We start from the raw sequence: 20,415 nt of genomic DNA on the forward strand, positions 1-20,415 counted from the left end.
TTCAGAGTACATTTGAAAAATGCCATTATGTTTCTTTCTTTCTCTAACACTGAGAGTTAGTTGGTTATAAATTCAATCATTATAATAGTATATAAGATTTATTTACAAAGTACAACATATAAAACTTACTTAGAAAAATACTTTTGAGCTATAAAATGTAGTTCTAATATAGATGGGATTATATCTTATTTCATAATTTTGAGATGTAATAAATCTTTATTTCTCACTTCCCTTTTTGCGACTTATAGAGCCATTATACGGAGGGGTTATTTCATGTAATTGAGAGTTAAAATGACTTATTCAAAATCATGTAATGAGATAGTGACAAATGTCTGAGAATTGTGAAGATTTGACTTAGAAAGCTAATTTCCCCCTCTTGATGCTAAGCTTAATTCCTTCCTTGTTCTGTATTGGATCTTGGAAGTTGATAAAATAACTTGCACTGTGCTCCTTCGGAGTATGGACCAATTCCATTCTTCATTGTCTTCCTAGCCTAGCAGCAGTGCCTGGCACCTAGTAGGTCCTTAACACAGTAACAGTATTGACTTGGTTTGCTTCCAGTGACATTCCTATCAGTTCTTTTAGGGCTGCAGTGAGCCAAGATACTACTACTTGGAAAGATTGAATTAAACACAGAAAGTAATCCTGTTGGAAGAAAATTTTTCCTGTATATTGAGTTGACCAACCACAGGTTTAAATTGTACCTTGTAAACACTGAGCTTTGATTGACCTGATTCCTCTTAGTGGTTCTAGACTTCTTCCATTTAAAAAAAAACTGCATTTCCCAAATCAAAACTACAATGAGGTATCACCTCACACCAGTCAGAATGGCCATTGTTAAAAAGTCTACACATAATAAATTCTGGAGAGGATGTGGAGAAAAGCGAACCCTCTTGCGCCTTTGGTGGGAATGTAAATTGATACAGCCACTGTGGAGAACAGTGTGGAGGTTCCTTAAAAAACTAAAAAGAGAACTACCATACGACCCAGCAATCCCACTACTGGGCATATACCCTGAGAAAACCATAATTCAAAAAGAGTCATGTACTAATATGGAGGTTCCTTAATAAACTAAAAATAGGGAATTCCCTGGTGGTCTGCTGGTTAGGACTCTGCACTTCTACTGCAGGGGCCTGTGTTCGATCCCTGGTCAGGGAACTAAGATCCCACAAGCTATGTGGCGTGACCAAAAAACAAGAAAAGAAAAACCAAACTGAAAACAGATTCACCATATGATCCTGCAATCCCACTCCTGGGCATATATCTGGAGAAAACTCTAATTTGAAGGGACACACACACCCCAGTGTTCGTAGCAGCACTATTTACAATAGCCAAGACATGGAAGCAACCGAAGTGTCCATTGACAGATGAATGGATAAAGAAGATGTGGTATATGTATGCAATGGAATATTACTCCACTTTAGAAAAGAATGATATAATCCCATTTGCCTCAATATGGATGGACCTAGAGATGATTTATTTATTTTTAACATCTCTATTGGAGTATAATTGCTTTACAATGGTGTGTTAGTTTCTGCTTTATAACAAAGTGAATCAGTTATACATATACATATGTTTCCGTATCTCTTCCCTCTTGTGTCTCCCTCCCTCCCACCCTCCCTATCCCACCCCTCCAGGCGGTCACAAAGCACTGAGCTGATCTCCCTGTGCTATGCGGCTGCTTCCCACTAGCTATCTACCTTACGTCTGGTAGTGTATATATGTCCATGCCTCTCTCTCGCTTTGTCACAGCTTACCCTTCCCCCTCCTCATATCCTCAAGTCCATTCTCTAGTAGGTCTGTGTCTTTATTCCTGTCTTACCCCTAGGTTCTTCATGACAGTTTTTTTTTTCTTAAATTCCATATATATGTGTTAGCATACGGTATTTGTCTTTCTCTTTCTGACTTACTTCACTCTGTATGACAGACTCTAGGTCTATCCACCTCATTACAAATAGCTCAATTTCGTTTCTTTTTATGGCTGAGTAATATTCCATTGTATATATGTGCCACATCTTCTTTATCCATTCATCTGATGATGGACACTTAGGTTGTTTCCATCTCTGGGCTATTGTAAATAGAGCTGCAATGAACATTTTGTGGACCTAGAGATTATTATATTACGTGAAGTAAGTCAGACAGAGAAAGACAAATATCATATCACTTATATGTGAAATCTAAAAAAGAGATACAAATGAACTTATTTGCAAAACAGAGGTAGGCTCACATAGAAACAAACTTATGTTTACCAAAGGGGATGGGGAAGGGAGATAAATTAGGAGTTTGGGATTAACATATACACACTACTATATATAAAATAGATAAATAACAAGGACCTACTGTATAGCACAGGGAACTATATTCACTATCTTGTAATAACCTAAAATGGAAAAGAATTTGAAAAAGAATATATATATATGTAGCTGAATCACTTTGCTGTACATCTGAAATTAACACAGTATAAATTAACTATAATTCAATTTAAAAAATGATTAAAAAACCTGCATTTCCATGAAAAGGTGGATCATACTGTTTCTTTATTTGCTTTAGTCATCTTCTAAATATATCCTGAGCTGTATTTTAGTTTTATTTTATTTCATGTATAAATTAGTAGTGACATATAGACAATTTAACAGAGTAAGGCCTATTACATAGGGAAAAGTATCATATATGTAAAGAATATCTTTATTTTATTATTATGTTAACAGTAAATGCTAATTAGTATTGATAATTATTATATTTATTGAAATTATATAAACAGATTTCAAAATTGTGAAATAAAAGTTTTAGGTTTCTGATGTTATATCCAAGAATTTATAACGTTAAACTATTTAGTCTGTAAGAAGAAAATATCTGCTGACTTTTCCAAAACCAGTATACCATTTAGAAATTGTGATTTAGAAAAACTCTCCTTAAAACATATAATTGAATGTGTCAGTTAAAAAAAAAAAGAATTCTTAGAGCATTGTGCTATCTTATGTTTTGGTGAGAAGGAAAACAATGGTTTTCCTAAAGGTTAAGCTTGTAAAATATGACCTTAAATTTGCTTTGCAGACAATTGCAAAAAAATTTTAGGAGAAAATGCTAAACCTAATTACGGTTGTCAAGTCACTATTCAGTCTGAACAAGAGAAGCAGTTAATGAAACAGTATCGCCGGGAAGAGAAAAGAATTGCCAGACGAGAAAAAAAGGCTGGAGAAGATGGAGAAATTGCAGAAGGACTCCTGTGCTTTGATCCTAAGGAACTGCGGATACACAGGTAATAAAAGCCAGAAGCTGAAAAATGCTTGTGTTGTAATTGCTACTTTAACGTATCATTATAATTATTTAGTTTAGTTTTAACAAATTAGATGATTCTTATTTCTAGTCATGTTTTCTTACAAGAATAGAATTTTGTTGTATGAAAACCTAATTTTCTGGGATAAAAAATCAGTGATCCGCTTAATTAGAATATTCTTGGTTGCATCAACGTAGGTGAGAGATTTTGGTGCTGTGCATACACCACTAGGTTAAACTTTATGAAGCGTACACAAATTTATTTTGAGACTTTTTTCTTTCCTACCTTAATGAATACATTTTCCCATATTGTTACCAAGAAGTAGAAAGGAGAAAAATGAAATAAAGGCATTATTATACATGGTGTTTAAATATTGAAACCCATTTAAAAAAAGGATTTTACACTTTGTTAAATATCTTTGGATTGTGACAAAGAAAATTATAAATAAAAAAACATTAAGTCAAACTTATCAGATGATGTTATCTAAAAATAGTACCTGAAAATGTGTTGATGCTTATATGGTTACACAGAAAATTTCAGGATTGCTAATAACTTCCTTTGTGTAGTTTAATTTCTTCACTTTTATAGTGGAAGGCTGCGTGAAATAGTTATTATAATGACTTTGTTTAGTATATGCTTTCCTTTGCAAGATAAAAATTACAGATTTAGCCTATTATTTTTGTATTTACAGAGAGCAAGCACTTATGAACGCTAGAAACGTTCCAATTCTGAGCAGGCAGAGAGACATGGATGTTGAGAAAATACGTTATCCACATGTTTATGATTCCCAGGCTGAAGCCATGAGAACATCTGCATTCATTGCTGGTGCAAAGGTATGCATTGGTATATGACCACTTTTGGATAACATGTCTGTTCTGAGGAAGTGACACATTGATTTTCCCTGTTTCTTTTGTGATTCTAGTACTAGTTGACTATTCTATGCTAAATTGTATTTTTAAATATTGAGGAAAATGAGATAGTGCAGTTTATGTAAAATTCTTAGCACATGGTAGGTTTTCAAAACATATTTGTTCTCCTCCCTTTCATTATTTATGCAACTTGTGTTTTTGAGTTTTAGCAGTTGCATCACTTTTTGCCTAAACTTTACACTGTGTATTGCACATTTTCCCTGGCTACATGACTACATTTGTCTTCAAGAATACCATCTAATTAACGTACACTTAAAATTCATCAACATAATATGGTTCGTGTGTTATATGAGATATCTGATTCATGAATGCTTTGTGTGTGTGGTTTTTTGTTTGTTTTTGTTTTGTTTTTTCTTGTTTTCCTTTAAATTAGCTAAATTTATTTACCAGTGCTATGTCATAAAACAAATAGTGTTCTTTTTTCTCTCTTTACTTAAAGAATCTTTACCAAAGTAATTGTTCTGTTTTGTATTATTATTGGATTTTAATTTTTGATGTTTATAGATGATTTTACCAGAAGGAATCCAAAGAGAGAACAACAAGATATATGAAGAAGTAAAGATTCCTTATAGTGAACCAATGCCAGTTGGGTTTGAGGAAAAACCAGTTTATATCCAAGACTTAGATGAGGTAAGATTATCATTTTATAAAGTTGATATTTTTGATGCTTGTTATGTTTTTGAATGCATTCGTATTGGAAAAATTATTTTTAAAAGTTGGTTAATACAATAAAGAGATACATGCAGTTGGTTACTAATGAAGTAGGGGAGTTTAAATTAAAAAAAACACATATATACATATATTTCTTTACACATTGAACATATTTGTGTATATTTTGTGTATGTATTTCTATAATTTTATGTTTATTTTGGTTATTTTAGCTAATATTTCATTTAACCTACATAAGCTGACTTAAGTAAACTGTTTTAAAGGATTCATGTATTGATAGGTCAAATGTTCAACCTATGATAAAATAGAATATTATTTGGGGCCAGGACCAAATTCCAAACTATTTAATTAACTTTCCCTCAGCTTTTAAATTTTGAATAATTTCAGTCCTATGGAAAAGATGCATGAATAGTACTATTCTTATACCCTTTTGTCTTGATTCACCATTTGTTAAAATTTTGCCATATTTGCTTTATCTCAAAGTAAAATATTTCTTCATTTAGTTTAAAGTATATACATTATTTAAGGTTAACCTTTTCATCACCAAAATGAAGTTGCTTTATTTTCATATATATATTTCATATGAAGTCATTCAGAAATATCAAATAATATAGGCAAGCAAAAGGAGCAGCAAAAAGAATAACTACAGCCAACCAAAATTGACTCCATTCTACACATGTGTGTGCATGTTTGTTTTGTTTTTACAAAAATAGAATTATATCACACATTTTGTTCTATGTTTGTATATATACTTATATACATCTTTCTATGTCAGTAGACATATTTCTACAGCATCATTTTAAATCACTATACAGTATTCCATTTTATGTCTTTATTAGTTTTAAACCAATTTGTTATTATTACAATTTTAAGTTGTTTCCTGCAATAAGTTTTTATAATAGACTAAAATTATAATTAAATCTTACATTAATGGGTTTCATCCTGTGCATCAGAATTATCTGTAGAACTTTTTCAAAATCCAGATGCCTCAGTCCCTGTTACATCATAATCTCTTGGGAGGGGCCCACAAATCTATATTTTGAATATGATTTTCAGAGCTCTGTAGTTGATTCTGAAATGCAGCCAGGACTGAGAGCCTACAGGATTAAATAATTATATATATAATTCTTGTTAAACCTTACCAATCATTATAAGGATTATCATCATGAAGATTTATTTAATTTTATATATTAAATATTAACATTTTTTCATATAAAAGCATCATTGACATTCATTGTCTATGTAATGAACGAGCCAGGCTTCTTAGTTTTTTTCATACTTATTTCAAATAAATACTTTGTTCATTTTAATTTAGATTATAGGAGTAATAGAGATTTCTGAATGGGTTAATTCCATCTGCAGCCTTAATGTCTCTTTGCCATGTAACCTAATACACTTGTAGGTTCCATGGATTTGGATGTGAACATCATTGGGGATCATTATTCTCCCTGCCACACATGATATGGATGACCACAGTTTAGCTGTTAACCTGTTGAAGGACATCTGTGTTATTTACAGTTTTTGGCTGTTACGAATTTTATGAGTCTGTTTGGGCTGCCGTAACCACAGCCTAGTTGGCTTAAACAACAGACATTTATTGTTTCGCAGTCCTGGAGGCTAGAAGTCCCAGATCAAGGTGCCAACAGATACGTTTTCTGGTGAGGACTCTTTTCCTGGATTGCAGCCAGGTGTTTTCTTTCTGTGTCCCCGTGGCCTCTTCTCTGTGTGTGTACACAGAGAGACCTCTGGTTTCTTTTCCGCTTCTTATAAGGACACCAGCCCTATCGGATTAGGGCCCCATTCAGATGACCTCATATAACCTTAGTTACTTCCCTGAAGGTCCTGTCTCCAAATATGGTCACTTTGGGAGTTAGGGCTTTAATTTATGAAACTTGGGGGGGACATAATTGCATCTATAACATGGTTAAAGCTGCTCTAGACATTGTTGTACAGGTTTTTGTGTGAACATAAGTTTTCATTTCTTTGGGATAAATGCCCAAGAGTGCAATTACTCGGTCATATTGTAGTTGTGTGTTTAGTTTTCTAAGAAACTACCACAGTTTTTTTCTAGAGTAGCATTTTATATGCCCATCAGCAATCCAGTGTGATCTAGTTTCTCTACATATTTGCCAGCATTTGGTGATATCACTATTTTTAATTTTTATTTTAACCATTTTAATTCATATTTTTATATATTATTTATATTTTTATTTTAACCATTCTGATAGCGTGTAGAGAGTTCTCATTGTGGTTTAAATTTGCACGTTCATAAGGGGCAGTAATTGGGGAATAATACATTCAAATGCAATGTGTCATTATAAGTACATAAGTAAACTGTTTGCCGTGTTAGCAATGTAGATAATGATCCCACCAGATGTCATTAACCATGGATATTAATATAGAGCTCAGGAGAAAAATATAGATGTTAACAGAATGTGAGTTTAGTTAGATGCTTCTGTTGGTTTGGATCTTTTTTATGCAAGGCATAAAATCTTTAAAATCATAGGATGTTTCTGTATCAGGAAAAGTGCTCTTGAGTATGGTATCTTTCTCTTTTCACTAAGATCATAATTGCATGCCATTCCTGACAGTCCTATGGAACTATAGATAAAACAGTTTTATGTCTTCCCACTGACTGAATGTCGCATCAGATAAATTTGTCCTCTCTACTTAAATTACTTCTATAATTTGATTAAAAAGATAACAAGAATTTTAAAATTCTAAAATGATGTGCAAATTTTCTGTTAATACTGTTAAATGGGTTTTATACTTTCTTAGAGAGGGAATAATCTAAAAAAAAAAGTGATGGGTTTCTGTATTAGAACTCATTCAGTTGGAAGTTAGAGAAACGAAACTGAAATCAAGTTTTAGCAATGAAGGCAGAATGTTGGCTTTTCTAACCAGAATGTGCAGGAGTAAAGCTGCCTATGTGTCCAGATGGATATATAGGTTCACATGATGTCATCAGATCTTTTCCTCTGTCTTCGTCGTTCTCTTTCTCCATCTCTTTATTTCCTTCTCTTCTCTTTCCTTTCCCCCTTATCTCCTCCTCCCTCTCTTTTACCCCTTCTCACCCTCCTTTTATTTCTCTGGTTCTTTTCATCCCAACTCCCAGATATGCTTTCTCCATATAATCAGGGAAGAACATAGGACGGCAACTCCAAGCATATCTGCTTCCCTCTCCTCTAATGCTAAAAGCAAGAGGGTTTTCCCCACAGAAAACCCCTGGGATGCCATCAAGAGTCAAGGAGGAGTTTACCAAAGAAAGATGAGTGCTGTTATTACCTTAAAAAGGAGAAGGAGAAAGATGCTAAGCAGATGGAATTATGTCTTTGATATTTTGGTGAAAGAGTGAGGTTTGCTTTTTTGTTGGTGTTAAGTAAGTTGACTGCTATCTATTTCCACAGTTGGGAGTTATATTTTTTAAATAGCCAATAGAGTGTTATTCAGCAGAATTGAAATACTGATCCAAATATACTGTTTAGTTTGGAAAGGTAATATAAAAGATGCATATAATGTTTCATTTGAGAAGTTAAGAAAGTTGAGTCCTATGAAGTCTGAATGTAGAAAATTTGAGATTTTCTGTGACCCCAGGTTATTGAATTCCATGCTTACAGGCTGGGTTCTGGGGGAAATGATGAATAGGGTATTATCCCTGATCTTAAGTTATTCTGTGTAGTGTATCTGCCCCACACGATTTCCATGGAAATAACTAATACAGTAGGGTATGTTGACAAATTTCTGTGGCGGCACAGAGAAGGCAGACTAAGTTCACAGAAGGAGCCGTCATGAAGGTGAATGAGGGCACAGGATTTTGCCAGATAGACAGAAGAGGGTGGGGGGTGTAGATGAAGGATGCTCCATGAAACAGTTTGTGACCTTTTGTAAACAAGTATTTCAGTGTTATTAGCATGTAAACTACATGTGGAGAGTGGTAGTAAATTAGTTTAAAAAGAGACTTAATCGTGCACATGAAGGGCTTTGAAAACCGTAGTAGGTTTAGACTCAATATTGTGGGAAATGCTGCTTCTTAAAAATAAAAGTAAATGATCAAGTATTTTCACTTCCAGAATTACTGTGGTTGCAATAAAAAGCTGATGATTGAGAGTAGAACTGCTGCAGTAGTTCAAGGGAGAAATGCTATGTGCCTGAATGAAGAAAGTGGAGCCTATATAGAAAGTGGGACAGTGGAGAATAGTTTAGCTGTTAGTACATGTAACGTCTGATGACTGGTTTAAGTGACAGGAGATGAAGCAGAGAGAAGAAACTGGAATGACATCCAGGGTAACATGGGCGAGTGCCAGTATCATTTATTAAGATGAGAAGTAGGAGAAAAAGAAAAGGTTTGTGCATGTTAAGTCCGGGAGGCAGTGTGTTGGTGAAGCGCAGGGCCTGTGAGTCCAAGCTGACAGCTTGAATCTTGGCTCCCCACATTCTAGCTGCGAGGCTTGGGGCAAGTTACTCTTTGAGACCCAGTGTTTCACTTGTAAAATTGGGATGATAGTACCTACCTCATAGTTTTATTGTGATGATTAAATGAATTAATATATGTAAAACACTTTTAAGTGTGTTGAGTACTTAAGACATTTTAGGTAAAATGTTTGCTTAAAATGATAAATGTAAACTGACACTGTGAGAGCAATCATAGTATGGATAAAATGAAAAGACTTATTGTTTCTTTGGAAATTATATTTATTAAATAAATTACTTCTGTGTTCATTTATGCTCCTCAGCTATTCTGTCATTCCAAATACATAAGTCACTCTATGAAGACATAGGGTAGTTTTCAGTTAATTGATAGAAACTAAAGAAACCAGTCATTATAATTACTAACGTTTGCGGTTATCGCAAGACTTAAAGTTTGGGAAAAGGGAAATAGAAGAAGTATAAAAAATGTTACTTTTCCTTTGGTTTTACTGTGTTCTCTGAGCCTGAGTGCATCCTAAAGCTAGAGAGTTTAACGACACAGTTTGATTCAATCAATTTACAAAGGCAAGAAAGCTAAAAGAAGCATCCAGAGAAACACTTCAGAATGTGAATCTTTTTTATGAGATCAATTTGAAGAAGATAAAATGTCACTAAAATCTGGACATAGGCCCAAATAAAAAGCCTTTCCCTGAAGCATCCCACAGCCCGCTTATTATACTGTCAAGCATATCATCAGTTTCATCAGAACATGACCTTGAATCACTAGCTGCTTTTTTAAGAGGTGGTATCAAGAAATAGTAACAAAATATAAAGTTTAAAACTGAAAAGTGAGTTTGCAGTGTTTTTCACACTGATAGGGATCTTAGCAAAGAAGATTTCATAAATTTCATGATGAAGGAAACAGTGTGGCAAAAATTAAATTTCTAATCATTTTAACAAATTTGAATTTCCCTTGATGCATGCATAGCCTCACCTGGCAATTAAAGCCATGAGTATTCTGATAAATTTGCTGCTATATTTGTTTGTCAGATTTTTCACCACTTATTACCACCAAAACAAATAAATGAACAAACAAAACATGTAGATGTAGACTCCTTCTACATCTATTGTAAACTCCACAATACATTGTTATTCTTTTTGCCTTAACAGTCCTTTAAAGGTATCATTTAAGATATCTAAATAATAACCAGGAAAAGTTTTTATACTCGTGCACCTATCTGGCACCTTTATGCCTTTGTGTAGGTAGATTCAGATTTCCATCTGGTATTCATTTCTTGTAGTGCAGGTCTGCTGGTGATAAATTTTTTCAGCTTTGTCTGAAAACAACCTTCTTCTTTTTTTGTCTTTGTTCTTGAAAGGTATTTCATTTGTTATGGAATTCTAGGTGGACAATTTTTTTTCTAGTACTTACAGATGTAGCTGCATTGTCTTCTTGTTTACATTGTGTCTGCTAAGCATGCCCTCATTCTTAATCTTCCTCTCTATGTAATATGTCTTTTTTTTTCAGGTTGATTTTTAAGATTTTCTTTGTATCACTGGTTTTAGGCAGTTTGATTATGATGTGACTTTGTATTAGTTTTCTGTTATTGTATAAGAAATTACCAGAATACTAGAGACTTAAAATATCCATTTATTATCTCAGAGTTCTAGAGGTCCAATTTGGGTGGGCTTGACTGGGTTCTCTGTTCAGGATTTCACAAGGCCCAAATCATGGTATTGGCTAGACTGAACTCTCACCTGGAAGCTCTGGGGAAGGATTCCCTTTCAGATTCATTCCGGTTGTTGGCCAAATCTATTTCCTTGCAGTTGTAGAACTGAGGTCCCCATTTCCTTGCTGTCTGTTATTCTTAGCTCCTAAAGGCTGCCCACATTCTTTGGCATGTGGCTCACTCCATCCTCAAAGTCAGCAAAGGCTAGCTCGAACCTCTTGTGTGCTTCAAATATCTGACTTCTCCTGGCAGCTGAAAAAACTCTCTGCCTGTCACTACCATGGTGTGGTTTTCTTCAGGTTTTTTTTGTTTTTGTTTTTTTGTGCTTGGCATCGGTTAAGCATCTTGGATCTGTGGATTTATAAAAGTTTTCATCAAATGTGGGAAATTTTCAGCCATTATTTTTTCAGAAATTGTCTGCCCCCTTCCTTCCTTTCAGGAACTCTTATCATAGGTATATTAGGGTTCCTGAAGTTGTCACACAGCTTAATGATGTTCTATTAACTTTAATTTTGTTTTGTTTTGTATTTTTCTTTCTTTATGTTTTATTTTGGGTAGGTTTTACTGCCTTGTCTTCAAATTTAGTATTCTTTCCTTCTGCAGTGTCTAAAGTGCTGTTAATCCCATCCAGTGTGTTTTTCATCTCAGTCATTGTAGTTTTATCTCTAAAAGTTTGACTTGAGTTCTTTTAATATCTTTTATGTCTCTACTTACACAATCATTTCTAGAGCTTAGGGGGTCATAAGACTTTTTCTGTAGAGGAACAGACTAATTATTTTAGGCTTTGTGGACCATATAGGGTCTCTGTTCCATATTTATTATTGCTTTTTTATTAAGGTACCCTTTCAAAATATAATAACTATTCTTAGGTTATAGGCTGTACAAAACAAAACAAAACAAATGAAAACAGGCCTCAGGCAGATTTGGTCCACAGGCCATAATTTGCTGAATCTTGCTCTAGTTTCTTGAACAGTCTGTCATTTATGTTATTTCTGGATTGGTTTTAATCAGTTTTCCTTATTTCTTTTTTTTTTTTTTTTTTTTTTTTGCGGTATGCGGGCCTCTCACTGTTGTGGCCTCTCCCGTTGCGGAGCACAGGCTCCGGACGCGCAGGCTCAGCGGCCATGGCTCACGGGCCCAGCCGCTCCGCGGCATGTGGGATCTTCCCGGATCGGGGCACGAACCCGCGTCCCCTGCATCGGCAGGTGGACTCTCAACCACTGCGCCACCAGGGAAGCCCATTCCTTATTTCTTATGATAATTTTTTTTCTGCTTTTTAGTTTGTTTGATCCTTTTTGACTGAATCCCAGAGATTGTGATTTTACCTTGTTGAGTACTGGATATTTTTCTTATAAATATTCTTGAGTTTTTTTTTCCCTGGGACATAGTTAAGTTACTTTGGATCAGTTTGATCATTTCTAGTCTTGCTTTTAAAATTTCTTAGGTGGACCAGAACAGCATTTTAGTCCAGGGCTAATTTTGCCCCACAGCTGAGACAAAGTCTTCTGAGTACTCTACCTAATTCTCAGTTAATTAGGAGGTTTGCTGCTGTGGCTGCTGAGAACAAGAACTATTCCAGATGCTGTGTGGTCGGGTTTGAATTTGCTTCCTCTAATTCATTCAGATGGTTCTTTCCCTGTACCTTGGGTAGTTTTCTCATATATGTGTGCTGTTTAGTACTCACCTAAAGACTTGAGGGAGACTGTCTGTAGATCTCTGTAGCTATCAATTCTCTCTGATTATTTTTTTATAATAAAAATATCTTCCCCAAAAGGAGAAACTCAGCTCTAGGGCATAAAGTAGGACATAAAGCTGATGGAATAGAACGTGAAGCTGTGTTTTAACAGAATATTCAGTGTTTATCTGTGGATTTTATTTTTCTTTTTTAAAATCTGTGGATTTTATTTTCTGAACCAAAAGCAGCAGATAAATCTGGAAATTGGGAATTACAGTCAGCCCTTCATATCTGGGGGTTCTGAATTTGTGGATTCAACCAACTGTGGATGGAAAATAGTCAGAAAAAAAATTCCAGAAAGTAAAACTTGAATTTGCCACCAACTATTTATATAGCATTTACCTTGCATTAGGTTTTACAGTAATCTAGAGATTACTTAAAATATACAGGAGCTGTGTACAGGTTATATGTAAATACTACACCATTTTATATAAGGGACTCGAGCATCTGCATATTTTTTTTATCTGCTGGAGTCCTGGAACAACCCTCTCAGACACTGAGGGATGACTGTATAGCAAGACAAAAAGTATGTTTTACCACCTCTCTCTGAAGGAGGCTAATGGCTAATGCGTTCCAAGATAAGTTGTTATCAAAGGAAGGAAAAAGCCTTCTTCTCACGGTTAAATTATGAAAAGTAAGGTCTGTACTTTCAAGTAAGGTTTTAAGTAAAATGAGAAAGGAAAAAGGAGTTGACCCCACCTCTCCTTTTCCATTCTTTACCTACGATAGCGGTTCTCATTTGGCATTTTGCCACCTCCCACACCCTCCTCAGGAGACGTTTGGCAATGTCTGGAGACACTTATTTGTCACATCTAGGAGGATGCTACTGGCATGTAGTAAATATAAGCCAGGATGCTGCTAAACATTATACAGTGCATATGACAGCCTCTCACCACAAAGAGTTACCAAAATGTCAATAATACCAAGATTGAGAAGCCCCTAAAGAACAGAGCTGTCCGCCAGAACTTTATGCCGTCCATAGTTGGATATCTGGAAACTTGGTTCTTTTCTCTTCTTCTTCTCCTCCTCCTCTTCTTTTTTTTTTTGGTCTCTTCTAAGCATTGAGCAGATCTAACACTATTACAGAATAAGTTTGTTAAAACTTTTAAACTTCAATCACTTCCTTCCTAACTACTTTGATGTTGTTTTCATGTACTTTAGTTCTATCTTGTTTTAGTTTTTACACCAGATACTATTATCGTTATTATTATTTTATAGTCAATAGTTATTTGGATTTCCTATATATTTTGCTCATTGTTTTTTAATTTTATCTAGTGCTTTCATGTTCTGTGACTTTTCATTGCCTAAATTTTCTTTATTGGGAATCTGGTGGTGGCAGATTAAGTTTCTTTTAATTTTTGTTAATCTAAAATACCTTTATTTTACCATTATTTGCAACAGATATTTTAGCTGGTAATAGAATTCTAAGTTCACAGTTATTTTCTCTTAGCATATTAAAGATATTACTATGTCATCTGCTTTGCATTTTTGCTTTTGCAAAGTCTGCGATCAACCTAGCTGTGATTTGTTTTAAGGTAAGATTTCTCTCTGGCTGCTTTTCAGATCTTCCCTTTGCCCTTGGAATTTTCTAGTTTTACCACCATGTAAGCTTTCTTTTTAACTTCTTACTCATTTTCTCATTCTGTTGTCTGCTTAACATCAGCAGACAAAGAGGAAGGAAAAAGGACTTTACGTTTTTCATGCACCTAAAACATGGCAAACATCGGTAGATAGTATTTTTAAAAAATCAGCAAGATGTTTCCCCTGTCTTCAGTGAGCTTGCAGCATAGTTGGGGGCATAAGATGGCATCTCTGTTGAGTATTTACCAACAGTATACTGTGGAATGTACTAAGTATGAAATCAGTAGTTTGGATTTAATGTAATCTTAAATGGAAGGCAGAGGGATCAGTGCAGGTTATAGCTGTTAATGAAGATTTTTTGGAGAACTTGAGACTTTAGTTGTTTCTTGACTGCTGTGATCTGGGGGATTGGGCTTTTTCTGAAGAATGACAATGAACTGAACAATGTTTTTCATGATGTGGGGTGTATAGAGAAAGGAACAGTTCCTGATTTTGTGTTGAAAACTTTGTGTAGACCTTGTATAGAACATTGGAGATTATGTCTTGTCCATATTACTTTGTATATAGAAACTTTAAAATGGTATTTTTCTTATAAAAACTTGGCCATTGTCAGGAGGGCCATTATGTTATGTATTCAAGTATTATTTAAAGTATTACTATGGAAAGTGTAAGGAAAATCTTTAAAATTTCTCAGCTTACTCTCAAAAGTAATTGGGAATGAATTTTGATGCACTCAGTCTGCTGTGTGTGAAAGTATGCTTTTGATAATATATTGTCTTCTGTTTTAGGGGTCAATAAATGTTCAATATGTAAAAATTTGTTCCATTAGATAAGCTTTCCTATAATGAGATTTTTATATATTTTTGACTCAGCAAGTATTTAAATTATATGATTAGAAAGTAATGTTTACTTGCTATGAAAGTTCACTATAGTTCAAATATATGAAATAGCTAGGTCTCATTTGAAGGGAAGTGCTATTTATATTTTCTTTTCTAAAAAAGAATTAATTGTGTCTGTATGCCCTGAACTTTTTCAGGATTGCAGTACCATAAAGTCTACTGGGAACACTTGCAAACAGCTAACTAGGAAAAGGGCACCAGCTGCTTGAAGAATACCTGCTAAACTAAGGAGAGTTATACCTAGCATCTGCCTAGCATCTAGCTAGGAATAATCAAACAAAATAACTTTCTTTACAACCTATACTTTATTGATTTTATGGGGAGGGAAATTAGAAGAGAGAGCATTAAAAGCATAATGGCATATTGAGCTACACCAGAATGATAATTTTAGAACTCAAATGAATTCAGAAGTCTGAAAAGTAGATGAATTTAGCTTATAATGTGGGAATTTCAAGTTGCTTTAGAAATGGACTTAGTCCATACCTTCCAACATATCTGCGTATTGTGGTTACACAGGCCTATCATGGTTTTCATTATTTGTCTCTGAAAATATGTACAGATTGGTTATCAGTCATCAGCAGTCATTTCTTGAACTCTTGATTGATGCAAGGCACTGTGCTGTGGTGGGTACCAAAAGATTTAGAATTATGATTGTGCCTTTGAGGAACTTACTATCCCAGTAGGCAAGTAGAACTGATGTTGAATTCTCAGCTTCACCATTCGCACATTTTGTGGTATGGATCAAGTTACATAGCACGTCTAAATTTGTTTCCTCATCGGACTATTTATTCTGAAAAGATTACATGAGTCAGCACACAGAATATGTGTAGCACTATCTGTGATATATTTTGGGAGATTAGCCACCCAAACTGCAGTATGATATTGCAATCCTGAAAAAGTTCAGGGCGTACTTTGAATCTTTCTGTTAAGAGACATTGATAGGTGGAATTATTTTGGTATAAATAACTTTAAAATTCCTCAAAGATGAATACTGAACGTAATACAGAAGACAGCTTTAAATTAATAAAGATAAAGCAAAGGAACTTGCATTTTTTTAGCTAATATTGTGCATTTCTTTAGGTACCTTATATCACATTTTTTAACTTAATCACCTTGTATAAACACTGAAAACAAGAGGTTTTGGAGAGGACAAGTTTAAATTTGATCCAATGGTGCAAATATCAAAGAGTGACTAAATAAACATAGATAGGTCACCTTGCTTTTTGCATTCTCAGCAAGCTCTTACATTCTTGATAAATTTCAGAGTTGTATGAAAATAATAATTATGTAATTTTGGGTAATTTTAAATGTATCAGAGGAAATCAATATATAAAGAAATCTTAATGAATTCTTAAGCAGTCTGCATAATATCATGTTTTATTGCATATCTTTCATGATTTCTTTAAATGTTTTGTTTATCCTTTAAATCTTTACATATTACACAAGAAGTTCAAGTAAAGCATTTATCTTACAGGGGGTCCCCTTACCTAACTTCTCCCTTCTAATTTGATACATGTTTAAACAGAAGTTTTTCTGAGTAAAATGTACTTTGTTCTTTCCAGAGTAGGTTGTGTTAAATTATGAAAAAATCAGATAACTAAGAAAACCTTAATCACTGTGTTGGGAGTGGGTAGGGAAGGTTGAGCTAACAGTTCTCAATCCTGTTTGTACTTGATAATCACCTGGGAGACTGTTAAGAAACGTGCAGATTACTATTCCCCACATTAGCAAATAAATGAAGATCTCAAGAGTTGAGTCCTGAAAAATCTGTCATTTTTCAAAGCTCCAATACTCCCTACTCCAAGTAGGAAGAACCTGTTCTCAAAGCATCAGCCGCCTCAGCACACCCTCAGCCGAGCTCCTCCCTAGCAGTCTTTGACTAGGTCCTTCCCCCACTCTTTTGGGTGGTGGGTTCAGTGTATTTGTAACGCCTCTTTTTTTTAAATACTCATTTATTTATTTGGCCGTGCCGGGTCTTAGTTGCGGCACATGGGATCTTCATTGACGCATGAGGGATCTTTTCGTTGAGGCATGCGGGATCTTTAGTTGTGGCATGTAGGATCTAGTTCCCTGACCAGGGATCGCACCCGGGCCCCCTGCATTGGGAGCCTGGAGCCTTAGCCACTGGACCACCAGAGAAGTCCCTGGAACCCTTCTATGTGAGCTTCAGATCTCATGAGGGGAATGAGCAGTAAATTTCAATTTAAGGAAGCCATTTATAAGTCCAGTTTACTGCTTGTTTCTCCAGTAAAGAAAATTCTGAGATCATCTCTTTTATGGAAATGAGTTAATGACATTAAATTGTGTTTTTAAAGTATTGGAAAATTTAAAAGGTACCAATTTAAATAGGCAATTATAAATTTTTGTTCTTCAGGAAGTCAGTACCAAGTATGTTATTAAGCATTGGAATGTTTGAATACACACGTGCGCACATTTGTATATTGAACTGACTATTCTAAATAAGTCATTAATACTTTCACTTATATAACACATTTTTGCTATATTATTATTATCTTACATTAAATGGATTCTTAGATTAAAATCTAATCTGTTAGATTAGTTAGTGAAAATAGTCTCTTATCCTTCAAAACAATTCATTTGATGAGGATTCTGTTAATATGAAATTTTCTTCAAGGAGATATATATTTAAAATGACATCCTTGCTTTATTTAATTAGTTTTGGAAAGTTTAAAGTCATTTGTACTGTAAAAACATTTTAAATTAAGAAATTACCTATAATTTAAGAACTGTAACATTTTGTGAGCTTGACCGCATAAGTGCCCAGATACTTTACCCTCTTTAAAGATTTCAAGCAAGCTAGTGAAAGTAATTTACAAGTTAAGGTCAAAGCTGAAACCGGTTATTGCTACAAATATCAGCCAAGAAACTGAAAACGACATATTCTGTGTGGGACTTAACAGAATTTGACAGAGACTCTTTTGCTTCTATTTTATTGCCGTGGTTAGAAGTGCGGCTGTTTATTAGAAGGCAGGCCCCACAGTTTGGGTCAAAAAGACTATAATACCAATTAAATAATAGTGTCTTACATTTTTAAGATCTAACACTTAAAGTGACATCCTGGAAGGATATTTATAATATATACGTGTCAGGATAAGTTTATCTCCCTTATGAAAATAATTTATTAACTTAGTAGAAAATGCCAGATTCTTTATCTCTAATTTCTTTATCTCTAATTGCATATGAAGTTTGTATATGTAATTGTAATACTGGTTTTGTGAATCAAACCCTCGCTTATTCTGATGGTTCTGTCTAAACACAAGCAAACTCATAAGTGAGGTTCAGTCATGTCTTTTACTGTCTTCTTGTGCATTGGGAATGTGACTCTCGGCATAGCACGTTGGTGAAGGTGTTTCAGAAGGACATCTGACCTGCTGACTTGTTAAGAGTGTGCTGGTAGAAACCCACATGTGCAATCTTGATGGTTCATTGGTGGACATTGTTACTGTGCAGCCAGAATCTTGTTTGTCTTTTAAAATTCCCTCTTGAGGTTTTTTTCTTCAGTTTTCTCAGCCTTAGCTCAAACCTGGGAATGAGGAGTGTACCTTACGCTTCCAAGAAGAGGTTAGTGCTCCTTTCTAACACCCATTATGCCTTAAGTTCTCAATTAAATCTAGCAGTGTTGCTATTATTCGTTTTTCTCTCCTTGTTTTCTTCTCTTCAAGGCCAGTAATACCTACTTATTTATCATTTTGTCATCAGGGAGTACAATATATTTAGAAGTCCCATTTGGTTGTTGTGAAATGGACTATTTTCAGGATGAGAGAATTTTTAGGAATTGACACTTAAGGGCATATTGAGTATTTTTGGTTACTCTTCTAAATGATGTAAATGCATTCCTTTAAATAATATGAAAGGATTATGAATTATGCGTTGTGCTTTCTTACTGCTTTTTTGTATGTAATGCAAATTGGCTCAGTTTCATTTTAGACAGTAACTAACTTACCTGTTTTTCACAAAATTTTACAATCTTATTTCCTTCAAAGACTTAACAGCAGATTACTCTCCTGAGGTCTTTTGTTGCTAAGACTTAATTTCCTCTACCCAGATTGTCTGGTTCAAAATGAATTAATATCATGAAACATTAAAACACACAACTCTTCAGTAAAGAGGAAATAATAGTGGCCATACACTGTCTTTCTTATCTCTTTTTTTCTTTTTTTAATCTCTTAATTAACAGAATTCAGTAATATTTCAGTTTTCAAGTGGGAGTACAAATTGGAAATTTGGGGTTTGATAAAGATGTAGAACTCTTTATATGACAATGAAAAACAGGGTGAATCAGTTACTTTATATTGACATAAAAACATGAGGTATTTATATCTGTCAAGAAAGAAATTATTATTACTTTTAATACATTAAGACACCGTACAGTAGGTCTTCCCCTTTTGTTTTTCCTTAAGATAAATATTTCTTTTATGTAAAGAGTAAAGCGTTTTTGTGAAGCTGATTATAAAATCTGTTCTATAAAAGAAGTAATATCTAAAATGTAATATCTAAACTTACAAAACAGAAGGTAAAACTTCCTTTATAATCCCAGATCCAATGAAACAGTTTGATGTATATCTTTCCATAGTTTTTTTGTATTAACAGATTATACTTAATTATGTTACTGTTCTGTGGCGTGTTATAAGCATATATATCTTCCTCATCCTATTTAACTACTGTAATTCATAAAGAATGCATCATGAATTACTGATCTCAGTCTATTTATGGACGTTCAACTTGTATTAGTTTTTTTTATTATAAATGATATTTTAGCCGACATCATTTTGCTTATTTATCTGGCATTCTTGTTGTTAGTTTAACTTGGATACATTTTTGGAGGTAGAATTTTTAGGTTAAATGATATGCAAATTTATTAATGTTGATCATTTAAAAGCAATGTGTATGATGCATATGACGATGTAAACATTACCAAGAATAATCAGTTTTTAAAAAATCTTAAACATCCAGATTAAAAAGCACTCTGGGGCTTCCCTGGTGGCTTAGTGGTTGGGAGTCCGCCTGCCAATGTAGGGAACACGGGTTCGTGCCCCGGTCCGGGAAGATCCCACATACCGCGGAGCGGCTGGGCCCGTGAGCCATGGCCGCTGAGCCTACACGTCCGGAGCCTGTGCTCTGCAACGGGAGAGGCCACAACAGTGAGAGGCCCGCGTACCGCAAAAAA

General features: G+C 34.5%; 1 protein-coding gene across 2 annotated transcripts in view; it reads left to right on the forward strand.

Annotated features, from left to right (window-relative positions):
- The window catches only part of ASCC3 (activating signal cointegrator 1 complex subunit 3), a 306,848-nt gene that overhangs the window by 41,236 nt on the left and 245,197 nt on the right, over positions 1–20,415 (forward strand). For both annotated transcript variants that reach the window (XM_024759314.1, XM_024759315.1), the window contains exons 5-7: positions 3,055–3,259; positions 3,969–4,110; positions 4,711–4,836. In XM_024759314.1, the coding sequence (XP_024615082.1) occupies positions 3,055–3,259; positions 3,969–4,110; positions 4,711–4,836 (473 nt within the window). The remainder of the gene's footprint in view (positions 1–3,054; positions 3,260–3,968; positions 4,111–4,710; positions 4,837–20,415) is intronic.

The sequence above is a fragment of the Neophocaena asiaeorientalis genome, unplaced genomic scaffold (assembly GCF_003031525.2).
Source record: "Neophocaena asiaeorientalis asiaeorientalis breed wild unplaced genomic scaffold, Neophocaena_asiaeorientalis_V1.1 scaffold505, whole genome shotgun sequence".
NCBI lineage: Eukaryota > Metazoa > Chordata > Mammalia > Artiodactyla > Phocoenidae > Neophocaena > Neophocaena asiaeorientalis.